At 40.2% G+C, this 12267-nt stretch overlaps 1 protein-coding gene across 4 annotated transcripts in view; it reads left to right on the top strand.

The window, feature by feature from the left end:
• Positions 1-12267, top strand: part of LOC102737075 (DIS3-like exonuclease 2) — a 117102-nt gene that overhangs the window by 62900 nt on the left and 41935 nt on the right. For 3 of the 4 annotated variants that reach the window (XM_081813392.1, XM_081813390.1, XM_081813391.1), the window contains 2 exons: positions 1786-1839; positions 10698-10799. In XM_081813392.1, coding sequence (XP_081669518.1) covers positions 1786-1839; positions 10698-10799 — 156 coding nt within the window. The remainder of the gene's footprint in view (positions 1-1785; positions 1840-10697; positions 10800-12267) is intronic. The other variant, XM_081813393.1, reaches the window with a different exon arrangement.

Genomic DNA, 12267 nt, shown 5'->3' with positions numbered 1-12267 from the left:
AGAGCAGAAGGCATTCTTATCTCTATACTGTGGTATAGAGGTTGTAATCATTCACTGAACTGGAAGGCATGATAGAAGAATAGCAATTGAGGGGGAAAACCAAAACAAACCTTAGGTCAGAAAGCAGTGCCTGGAATGAGAAAATGAATTTTTAAAAAATCTAACTTGAGTGAATGGACTTGATTTATTTGGAGTGTCTTCCCTTCACTAGACACTATGCTCTGTGAGGGCAGACTATTATTACTTTCCATTGTGTCCCCATCACTTAGCATAGTGCCTGCCATGTGAGTCTTCAAGAAATTTTGTTGAATGAGTGGGTGAAAGTTTAGGATAAATGTAATAAGCCTTTTGTCTCCCTTCCCCCAACAGAAAAACAGCTGTTCTAGAAGTGAAATTACAGTGACATTCATGAAAAGGGTCTGGCCTCGGAGGGCTTTGCCAGCCTTGTCTCCCGCCCCTTCTATCTCTTACCCTAAGCAGAGTTACAGCATGATGGGAGGAGAGTATTTGCCCTCTTAAGCACTCTTGTTTACATGGTGTTCTTTGCCTGTATTTCCCTTCTGATTTATCGGCAAGTTTTTCTCCTCCACAAGGACCAGGTCAGACGCTGTCTGTGGAGCCTTTCCTAGTGCCCCCAGTTGAAAGTCAGCTGTATCCTCACTTACAGCATCCTTCATAGTTTACTTCATAAACAAGGGCTGAGCTTGGTCATCATCTCTCTCCACATTGTCTCAGGGTCTTGAATATAGTATTCAATAAATTTTGAATTAAGTCTACTTGGGATGTTAACAATAGTATAAGCTGTTGCGTGGACATTTGTAATTTAAGCATACATGGTGCACCAGTGAAGGGGAGAACTATTTTTTATTTTATGCCCTCACCTATTTTATTAATTAATGTATTAATGTAATTAATGAGTCTTTCAACATTTTAGGGGGAAAATGTTACTTAAAACACTTTCTCAAGCCACCCTTTGAGTCTGGCTCTTAGGAAAATAACTGCCTCTCTCCATGTGTTCCAGTGGCCTTCAAATGCAGCTGGAACCTTGGGAGGGTTACAGCTTCCTGCAAGAGCCTAAAATACTCAACTGTTGTTGAAGACGGCCCCCACCTGCACCCCTGTGCGTAAATAGAAGCAGACCCTGATTTGGTGCTGGAATAACATGAAGTTGAAGGCAGACTGGGTGGCCTGGTTGTCGGAGCCAGGATTCCCATTTACATTAAGAGGTGGTTCTGGACCATTTTGAATTATTGACTCATTCAGCTCTGCAGAAGGGCCAGAGTAAAAAAATATGCATCTGGTCTCTCAAGGTTAAGTATGCAGGTTGGAAATCAACCTGTATTACTTTGAAAATTGTCACGGAAACAAGCAAGCGTAGAAAGGTCTCAGTGAATAAAAAAGGCCATTATGTAGTGAGACGTAATTCCCATATAATCTTGTCTTAAAGTAAAGGTTTCAATGTGAAGCCTAGCATACGGGGGCACATAAAATTCCAGTAGCTGCTGCTTTCCCACTCCATGCCAAGCTCTGTTCCTTCTCACCTCTGCCTGTTCACAGCCAGGTGCCAGTGTGGGCTTTCAGTTTTTGATGGAACCCTGTGTTGCAGACATCAGTAGAAATCATGTTTCATGCATTTAATGAGTAGTTCTCCTAGGCCTAAATTGTTTTCTAGATTGAGCTGTTAATTAATTCCAAAACTTTTTATTGGAGAATAACATATGTATGGAAAGCTTCTAGGTAGATAACTAGTTAAATTTTCACAGATTTTATTTTTTTATTTTAAAGGGTGTATTGAGAATTAATCCAAAGAAGTTTCATGAAGCCTTCATTCCTTCCCCGGTAAGTTCAATAACTTTATAATAAACTTAATGTCACATTTAATTTTTTAGATGTGCTCTGAAAGTGAAATCATATATTCTAACTAAAAAGCAGAGTAGTAAAATCGAGGATGGGCAAGGATTTGTTTCAAATTTAAATAAGCAAAATTTGCCTTTGGCTAACAGCCCCTTCTGTCAGTCTTACACTCTCACTGCAAGTGGAGGGGATGGTATTTGTTACTAGTTGTTACTAGGGCTGTGGCCAGCAGCTGAGCCCACACAGACACCCACCAGTTCTTGGAGCTGGACGCCCTTGGTTTATAGCTGAAAGGGATTTATGGGTTTTTCCAGTGATTTAAGTTAATCTTTCCCAAACAAATATGCTATCTACTTTCTTTTTTTTTTAATTTTTTTTTTTTTTTTATTTGCGAGAGAGAGAATGAGAGAGAGCACGAGAGGGAGGAGGGTCAGAGGGAGAAGCAGACTCCCTGCTGAGCAGGGAGCCCGATGTGGGACTCGATCCCCAGACTCCAGGATCATGACCTGAGCCGAAGGCAGTCGCTTAACCAACTGAGCCACCCAGGCGCCCTGCTATCTACTTTCGATCTACTGCATGAGCTAATCTGCAAATTTGTCCAAAAGAAAAAAGTGTAATGCTTTTTTCTTTTGGTCAGAGTTTCTCACTTTCTCACTTTTCTGCAGGTGATAGGACTTGGTACAGGGCTCTTCACCGTTGGGTCTTTATATCCTTTCTTCTGTGCATGTCATTTTACCAGGCTCTCTGCTGTTCAGGGAAGTTCGCTCTGACATGTAGTTAGCAGGAGGTCTCTGGATAAGGCTCGATTGTGCAAAGCTAGGAGAGCAATATTCTCAAATTCCTGACGTGACTTTTCCCGACTGCCGTAAATAGGATAGCTGTAGAATTATAGGTGCTTTAACAGTGGAAGAGAGTATAGGAATAAACTTGAGCTTATTGATGAGGAAATGGAATACATATATATATTTCAGTTAACATATTTCATGATGTTAAATGGCAAGTTTAGTGAGAATACAAGTTCAGTCATGTGCTTCCCAGGTGGTAGTGGTGTTCCAGTAACCTTAAGGCCTAGTCTCAAGCTCAGTTTAGTTCTTTTTTTCCCCTTGCCCTACAGAAGTCAAGGATTCACATTTGTATCTCAAGTTGCATCTTACCTAGTGAATTAGATAAAAAGTATCACTGATGTGTCACCTTGTTCTCTCTGAATCCTGTTCTGCTCCATTGACGGGCCATGCTATATATTCTGACCCTGGTACTTTGTACAACTGAGGGTCAGCTTTGAGGCAGTGACTTAGCTGCAGGAGCAGGTTCATCATTCTGTGGAAGCACAGTTTACATGGTGTTCAATTCCCGACTTTGCTCATAAGGCAAAAATCACGTTCAGTGATCGTAAAAATTACCCAGGAAAATCTCTTAGTAATATGCCACATTAGAGACAGATAATCTCTCAGGAAGTCCAGCATAACTAGCATTTTCTCTACTTTAGAAAGAATAACTGTTTCTTCATTGGCATACCAGTTGAGGGAGCTCAATTAAAATAGAGACCCGGTGTATGAAAAACATGGGTTTTTAAGCATGAAAATCATAGCCAGTGGAGTAAGGAGTTCATCCTGAGAGACACCTGGGAGCTGAGCACATTACAAGCCTCCCATCTCCTGTGTACACTGAAGTTTGCTGTCATTGACTGGAATGTTAAGGGAACTAATAGAGCATTTTGAAAACTGGACTGCTTGCTTGTTTTCTTCCCTGAGTACACAGTATTGAATTTCCCTAAGTTGGATCCCTGGTAGGCTGGTTCCTGACAAGTGTGGGGCCTAAGACAAGAGTACAAATGGAGGCACACGTACTTTATATTAAATATTTAGAAGTTATAAATCAAACTAACAAACTGTTAGATAAAATACGTTCATGACAAATAAAATATATTTCCTGTTAAATATACCTCTGTGTACCTGGGTTCAAATGTAGACTCCTTGGAGCTCCATCCTGAAGTGTGGCCGCATGGAGAGGGTCTGCCTCTGGCCTGCCCCTCTTCCCTTGTCAGTCCTGGCTCCCTGTCCCCTCTTTGATGTCTCCACCATGCCCCCCCGCCCCAACTCAGTGAGGGCCCTTGCATGTACCTGTGTGAGCATCTTACCCCACATGTCCAAGTTCTGTCCACATGCCTTAGAAATACCTGCCCTTTAGCCACCTGTCAAGTCCAGTGGGTGCCACCAGTGACTGTGGTCTGCCTCCAGGCAGACAGACCTGGGGAAGATGCCTGTGTATAGCTTGGAAGTGGGCTTGGGTCTGATTACCCCAGGGATGCACATCCATTTGGTCCCGAGAACTCTTTACCTATGGGGAGGAGTGTGACTGGAGAAGGGCCAGAGCAAAGGTCCTCTAGGCCTAATTAGGTTCCTATAAGTTAAATTCATCTTATTTATAGGTGCAAATGATGTGTTGCCACAGTTTATTTCGGTTTGTTAAAGGAAGTTAAGAAGCAAGTTACCGATGTTTCAAAAGCCCAAGTTGTTCTCCTACTTGAAATTATATTCCTGTCATGTCCTATTAAGAATCTTTTAGACAGTTGTGATATTAGGACTGGCTTATTTTTATGCCCCTTATTCTATTTGGCCACTAATGGAGTAGTAATATTGTCTCAGAGGGAGAAAAAATGCTAAAGGATTCACCTCTGAGTAACTGACTATAAAAGCTCTATCAAGGCCCAGTTGTAAATTTTGGTTGTAGATACTGGAACAATCCTACATTCTAGTTTTGTGGGTTTTTTGGTGAGTTTCAGTGTTTAGAGGCGTTCTAGAAAGCCTTGAGGAAGGAGATAGTAGAGGCAGTAAGTTATATGTAGATAAATTCCACAACCACCACTGGTCTGGATTTATGAGTATATGTAGCTAATGTCCATGTCAAGTGTGAACTGGTATGAACTGGAAAAATGCTCACTGGTGGACTAGGAGTAGAATAATAGAACCAGGGCCTGAATGTTACCTGTCCCCTGCTTTAGCAGGGAGAGTAAAAACAGGAATTGTTAGAAAAGAAGATGTAGCCTTTCCTCTGACAATAGGAAATTGAAAAGTTTACTTATTTGTAAAACTAGCGATGGATTAGATTGTCTAACGTTCCTTACAATTTTAAAATTCTGAATTATAAATTATAAAGTTTTTGGGGAGACAAAAATAGACTAGATATGATTATTTGGGTTCTTACTGACTCTAAAAACAGTTGTGAATTTATACAACGTCATTTGCTATGTTAAAATACTATTTACGTCAGTAGGCTAAGAACAGTGAATTCATCATCACTTTCTTTGTTATTAAAAAAGTACTTTGTTTTGGGGAATGCTGACTTAGGTTCATTATAATTTCAGCTGATAGAAAGTTGATTTTCATTTTCTTTTGACAAAGCCAAAACACATGGGAGAAGTCACTTATATATGTACCTGCTGGTCTCCTGAGGTTCTCAGTAAAAGTAAGATAGAGTTAGAATAAAACCATGTGACTTTCAAGCAAACCAAGATAAATTGATATTATTGAGATGCCTTTTTCTCCTGTTTGGGGATAGGATAAAGAGGAGAAATGGACTGGCTATAGAAACTTGGCTTTTTACAAAAAGTACAGGCTCCATTCTGAATTATGTTGATGCAAGAAGTTTTATAACTTTTTTTGTGCATCTTGTCATGGGAGGTACCCTTTGAACATCTGTGGAATTTATTTTGTCTAAAGGGAGCTATTCCATTGATAGAGAATGCTCTTGGGTTGTCCTCCCTGCTTGAAAGCCTCCTAAGTATTTAGTTAGATTACCCCCAGATCCCATTATATTTCCTCCAGGGTGGTTCATTATCCATTTTCCTTTTTTTCTATTCTTTTTGGCGGGTAGAGCTAGTCTTTGACATTCAAATAAAGAGCTGAACTCTTTAGCCTTTAAAAGTAGTTAAGTGGGATGATTCGAACTTTTAATATTGAGTTGTTCCCAAGTTTATGGTCTTTAAAATAAGAGATTCTGCAATAGGTACGGGCTTCTGAATGAATCCAGTAAGAGCTGAGCAGTGACGCAATACCTGGAGATTTGTGTATCGTCTGAGGTTCAACTTGGCCCTGCCTTTCTTGATTTCTTCGGATGGGAATGTGACAATAGCAGTATCTTACCGTCTTAAAATCTCTGAGCTGTCTGGGGGTGGTGTACCTGCTTATGAGAGAGATATTTTATTCCATGTGTTTTGACCAGTGATCATGGGTTGGGATGACTTCCAAACAGCTCTCTTCATTCTGGGGAAGTTGGAGAGACTCTATTGCTACATAAATTGCAGAAGGCAGCGACTGATGACCATGTGCCACCCTGTAGTTGTTCACGTTCTGTTTAGTGGTTGCCTCTTCCTTATTTCTCTGAGAAGCTCAACATGAGGTCAACTGCAGTGATTCTGTCTTTGTGGCTAACACGGTAGTGGTACCTCAGGGACTAGGGCGGGTCAGGTTTGGCAGTGTGTGCCGGGCCACAGCTGTCAGCCCATGGTTAGGTTGGAAATTGAACAGAAAAACTGTTCTGAAAGATCTCTCATGGTTTGTAATTGGAAACAATAAAAAGTGCTGAGTGTCTAATGTCCCATTTTTGGTGCTGGCGGGGCAGGTTTGGTGAATTTGGAATGCTAATTTTAATTTAATTTTTTTTTTTTTAAAGATTTTATTTATTTATTTGACAGAGAGAGACACAGCGAGAGAGGGAACACAAGCAGGGGGAGTGGGAGAGGGAGAAGCAGGCTCCCCGCAGGGCAGGGAGCCCGATGCGGGACTCGATCCCAGGACCCCGGGATCATGACCCGAGCCGAAGGCAGCCGCTCAACCAACTGAGCCACCCAGGCGCCCGCTAATTTTAATTTTAACTGAATTGTTACAGTAATCACCTTTAATCTGTTGAGTGTTAAGTCTTATCTATACCAAGTGTCTCTACCTAGAAAATTTTGAGTGGTAGTTTTCTAAGCCTGTTTGCTATTACTTCTTTTAAGAAAAATGAACACTTTCCATATGCACTTGAGAAGAATGTGTATTCTGTTGCTTTGAGATGGAATGTTCTGGATATATCTGTGAAGTCCATCTGGTCCAGTGTGTCATTCAAAGCTCTTATTTCCTTGCTGATGTTCTGCCTCAATGATCTGTCCATTGCAGTGAAGGAGGTGTTAAAGTCCTCTACTATTTTTGTACTATTATCAATGTGTTTCTTTGATTTTGTTATTAATTGGCTTATATAATTGGCTGCTCTCATGTTAGGGGCATAAAAATGTACAATTATTAGATCTTCTTGTTGGATAGACCCTTTAATTATGATATAGTGTCCTTCCTTATCTCTTATTACAGTCTTTGGTTTAAAATCTAATTTGTCTGATATAAGGATTGCCACCCCAGCTTTCTTTTGATGTCCATTAGCATGATAAATGGTTTTCCACCCCATCACTTTAAATCTGGAGGCATCTTTGGATCTAAAATGAGTCTCTTGCAGACAGCATATCGATGGATCTTGCTTTTTTATCCAATCTGATACACTGTGTCTTTTGATTGGGGCATCTAGCCCATTTATGTTCAGGGTAACTATTGAAAGATATGAATTTAGTACCATTGTATTGCCTATAAGGTGACTGTTACTGTATATTGTCTCTGTTCCTTTCTGGTCTGTGTTACTACTTTGGGGCTCTCTCTTTGCTTAGAGGACCCCTTTTGATATTTTTTGTAGGGCTCGTTTGGTGTTTGCAAATTCTTTTAGTTTCTGTTTGTCCTGAAAGCTTTTTATCACTCCTTGTATTTTGAATGACATCCTAGCTGGATAAAGTATTGTTGGCTGCATATTTTTCTTGTTTAGCATCCTGAATATATCATGCCAGTCCTTTCTGGCCTGCCAGGTCTCCATGGATAGGTCTGCTGCCAGTCTAATGTTTCTACCCTTGTAGGTTACAGACCTCTTGTCCCGAGCTGCTTTCAGGATTATCTCTTTGTCTCTGAGATTTGTAAGTTTCACTATTATATATCGGGGTGTTCACCTATTTTTATTGATTTTGAGGGGGGGTTCTCTGTGCCTCTTGGATTTTGATGCCTATTTCCTTCCCCAGATTAGGGAAGTTCTGTGCTGTAATTTGCTTCAATATACCCTCTGCCCCTCTCTCTCTTTCCTCTTCTTCTGGGACCCCAGTTATTCTCATATTGTTCCACTTTATGGTATTACTTATCTCTTGAATTCTCCCCTCGTGATCCAGTAGTTGTTTATCTCTCTTTTTCTCAGCTTCCTTATTCTCCATCATTTGGTCTTCTATATCACTAGCTCTCTCTTCTGCCTCATTTATCCTAGCAGTTAGAGCCTCCATTTTTGATTGCATCTCATTAATACCTTTTTTATTTTGACTTGATTAGATTTTAGTTCTTTTATTCCTCCAGAAAGGGATTCTCTAGTGTCTTCTATGCTTTTTTCAAGCCCAGTTAGTATTTTATAATCGTTATTCTGAACTCTAGTTCCAACATGGTTTTTCCTGTCTTGTCATTCTGTTCAGAGAAGAATAGATGAATAAGAGAACAAAATACTAAAATGGAAACAACGACCCCAGAGAAGTATACACTAAACAAATCAGAAGGGACCCGAAACTGAAAAAAAATTAAAAAAAAAAAAAAAGCATATAATCAGACAGGTGGAAAAAAAACAGAGCAATACACTGGATCCTGTGTGTATTTTGGTCTGTTTGTTAGAAAACTAGATCCCAAAATTTTAAAGAAAGAAAAACTTATATATGTACAAAATAAAATTAAATACAATGAAAGGATAGAATGTAATTGTAAAAATGAAAATTAAAAGACCAAAAAAAAAAAAAAAGAATATAAACAGGTGAACAGAACAGAGCAATACACTATATCCTGAGTGTATTCTGGTTGGTTTGTTAGAAGAAACTACATCTCAAAATTGTAAAGAAAGAAAAACTTACATACATACAAAAATAAATAAATACAGTAAAAGGATAGAATGTAACTATAAAGATGACAATTAAAGACATTAACAAAAAGAAAAAAGAAAGAGAGAATATGATCAGACAGGTGAAGAGAACAGAGCCATACACTAGATTCTGGGTGTATTTTGGTCTGTTTGTTAGAAGAAACTGTACCCCAAAGTTGTAAAGAAAGAAAAACTTACATATATACAAAAATAAATAAAAGGTTAGAATATAAATGTAAAAATGAAAATTAAAAAAGATTTTGAAAAAGGAGTTGATAAAATAAGAAATTCATTGAAAAAGGAAAGAGAGGGATACCTGGGTGGCTCAGTTGGTGGGGTGTCTGCCTTCGGTTCAGGTCATGATCCCAGGGCCCTGGGATTGAGTCCTGCATTGGGCTTGCTGCTCAGCGGCGAGTCTGCTTCTCCCTCTCCCTCTGCCTGCCGCTCCCCCTGCTTGTGCTCTCTCTCTCTGTCAAATAAATAAATAAAATCTTTAAGAAAAAGGAAAGAGAAAAAAGTTAAAATTGAAAGAGTAAAGAATCATGGGGGAAAAAACATGAATTCTGTATACTATTTTCCTCTAGCATTGGAGTCTTGCCGTTCTCCATGGTTGGTAAACTTGGTCTTAGCCTGTGTTCTTGCTGATCTTCTGGGGGAGGGGCCTGTTGCGCTGTTTCTCAGGTGTCTTTGCCCAGGGCGGAATTGCACTGCCCTTGCCAGGGGGCCAGGCTAAGTAATCTGGAATGAAAATGGCAGCCTGCCAATCTCCGGCCCTTGGGCCCCACTCCTCAGGGTGCCCGCAGGGAAAAGAAGTCAGTCACTCCCTGGTCTCTGTTGGTACTCCATGCTTACCCAGCCTGTGACTGAGCGTTTCTATCTCAGGCACATGACCCCATTTAGAGTCTCCAAACCCTGCAGACTCCTGCAGCTCACAAACATGCCGCCCCTCTTGGGGGCGTCTTCTGGGGATTCTGCTGCTTGCTGGGCCCATGCTCTGGGAGGGGTCGCCCAACTGTGCTGTGGTTTGCGGTTTATGGCACCCCTGAGCTGAGAGCCCACTCCTGGGCTCACTGATTACAGCCGGCTTCCCCACTACAATTCCTGGGAACTCTGCCGCATTCAGGCACTCCTGGTCTTCCTGTGACCCCAAGACCACACTGTCCCTAACGTGGGTTATTTGTAAGCATGTGATTGAGGACGAAGGTGTCCATGCCTAGTGTTCATGGTAGGGAGTTCACCCTGCTCCTCAGTCAGAGAGTGAAGGAGTGTGAGAATGCTTCATGAATCACATGTCCCTTTCCTTTTCTTCTTTGCCTTCTATCTAGGTCTCCATAAAAGCTTTGCTTTCTCTGTCATTTTCTCAGTGGGAGGATTATGATTTTGCTGGTTTCTTCTTTAGAGAACTCAAATCCTGGAGCTGGTTGTTGATCCTGTCCTCAGTTGGTTTTCTTAGGGAATTATATTTGTTGTTCTTCTGTTTTCTTGCAAACCTTCTATGTTTTACCCTTCTCTGATACTTAGAAAAAAATTAGTGTAGAAAAGGTATCATCATGCTTTATTTTATTTAAAACAAGAAAGGATAACTTCTTTCTCATTTCAGTTATGAAAGCATGTAGTCTCAGTTTTTTGCTTTATGTATTTTTGTTTGTTTTTGGTCTGCCTGTAGGAGATCTTCTCTTATGTTTTTGAAATTTCTTTAACATTCTGTTAACCTGCTTTTGTGTGTTCATCCCCATTTCTGTTTAGTCCCAAAGAGACTGATTTCCCTCTTAGTGTTCTTGTTAAGTCAGTGGACAGATTGTAGAGTCTACAGTTTTTAAACCAAGGAAATAATTTTTGATTCCAGGTCTTGGTAAGCTGACTATGTTCTCTCTCCAACCTAGGATGGTGATCGAGACATTTTTATCGATGGGGTTGTTGCTCGTAATAGAGCCTTGAATGGGGATCTGGTGGTTGTGAACCTGCTTCCAGAGGAGCAATGGAAGGTGAGTTAAATTTTCCTTTTCTAATAATACACTACTCAGGACCTTTTTATTCCATGGTGCACCTGTGAAACATCATAAACTGGAGTAGTCACGGACTCCTAAGGTCCTGTGGTTGCCTCAGAAGCTGGCCATGCAGTGCTTCAAACTTAGAAGCATCTGGTGGGCAGACATTTAATGATTTGAGTTGTTCTCCTTGCTCCCTCCCTGTGATCTGTCTTCCCTGTCATATGCCTTGCATTGATTTCTGGTAATTTTTAGTATAGAAGAAAAGCTTGCAGGATACATTCAAACTTCTGATATGTATGATTTTCCCACATTTAATGGTGGGAGAACTGGAAAGACAAAGCCATGGGCATGGTGGCAGTCTTTACACGTTCTTGCTGCCTCTACGGGAAAACCCAGGCAACACATACCTAGTTCTGTAGGTTCCAGTTTGGTAATTGGGCTTTCCTTGGCAGACAAAAATAGACTCTGTCTTTTTATAAAACAGGGATCTGGTGGCAGAAGAAAATGTTTTTAACATGAGACTATCCTGGGTTTTAGTCTCTGTATACGTCAATTGAAAAGAAAAATGTGGTTTTTGACAATTGTTTTAAATAAAACCAATTTGTTTTAAATAAATGATTCATAGTAGCAGTTTCTTTGAATTGTCTTGTACAACTGGCAACTTGTGTGTCTAAGTCTGGGTTTTTCTTTATAGCATTTCTTCATATCTTTTATTTTATTTGGCTCAATTCACTGGTATTGAGGAATATGGTGTTCTCTTCAGTGAGAGGTACTGTAGGGATTAATAGAGTGGACTTTTAGGCTAGGCTTCTTGGGCTTGAATCCCATTTCTGCCACTCATCTATATAACCTTGGGTGAATTATATAACCTTTCTGTGCCTCAAAGTCCTCATCTGTAAAATGGGAATAATCATAGTACCTACTTCATAGGTTTGTCATGAAGATTAAATGAGAATTCATGTAAAAATCTTAGAATGGTGCCTGACCCATGTAGCAGTTCAAGCAATGTCAGTTTTTATTATTAGCTTTTACAGAAATGGAAGAAATACTATTTTATTTCAAAGCTTTGTCAAGACGTAAATTTGTTTTTATCTGATAGGGTTAGAGTAACTGAGTTAGAATGGGCAGTTTTTAAACCAAGGAAGTAATTTTGTAGGGTGTAGGTATGTTAATAATGATCAAGAGACATAGCTCTTACCTTCATGGAGCTTTTAGTCTGATGGGGAGTGCACGTAGGAAGAGACAGATACTAATCACACACAGATGTAAGGATAATTATGATTAGTGCTGTGAAGTTAAGTGCAGAGTGTTTTATAAGAGTCAGTTATCCTAGTCCCCATCCCCCAGCCCATCCTCAGTTGCTGCCAGCTGTGGTTATATCCTCCCTTGATTCCCCAAAAGCACAGCTAAGGGTTGGATCCAGGTCCTAGGAACGTAGATTGATTTAGGCCACTTCCTCTTT

The sequence above is a fragment of the Leptonychotes weddellii genome, chromosome 3 (genome assembly GCF_054177405.1).
Source record: "Leptonychotes weddellii isolate Sample4059 chromosome 3, ASM5417740v2, whole genome shotgun sequence".
NCBI classification, from domain to species: domain Eukaryota; kingdom Metazoa; phylum Chordata; class Mammalia; order Carnivora; family Phocidae; genus Leptonychotes; species Leptonychotes weddellii.
Note: the sequence above shows the minus strand (reverse complement) of the source record. Positions and strands in the feature narration are given on the sequence as shown.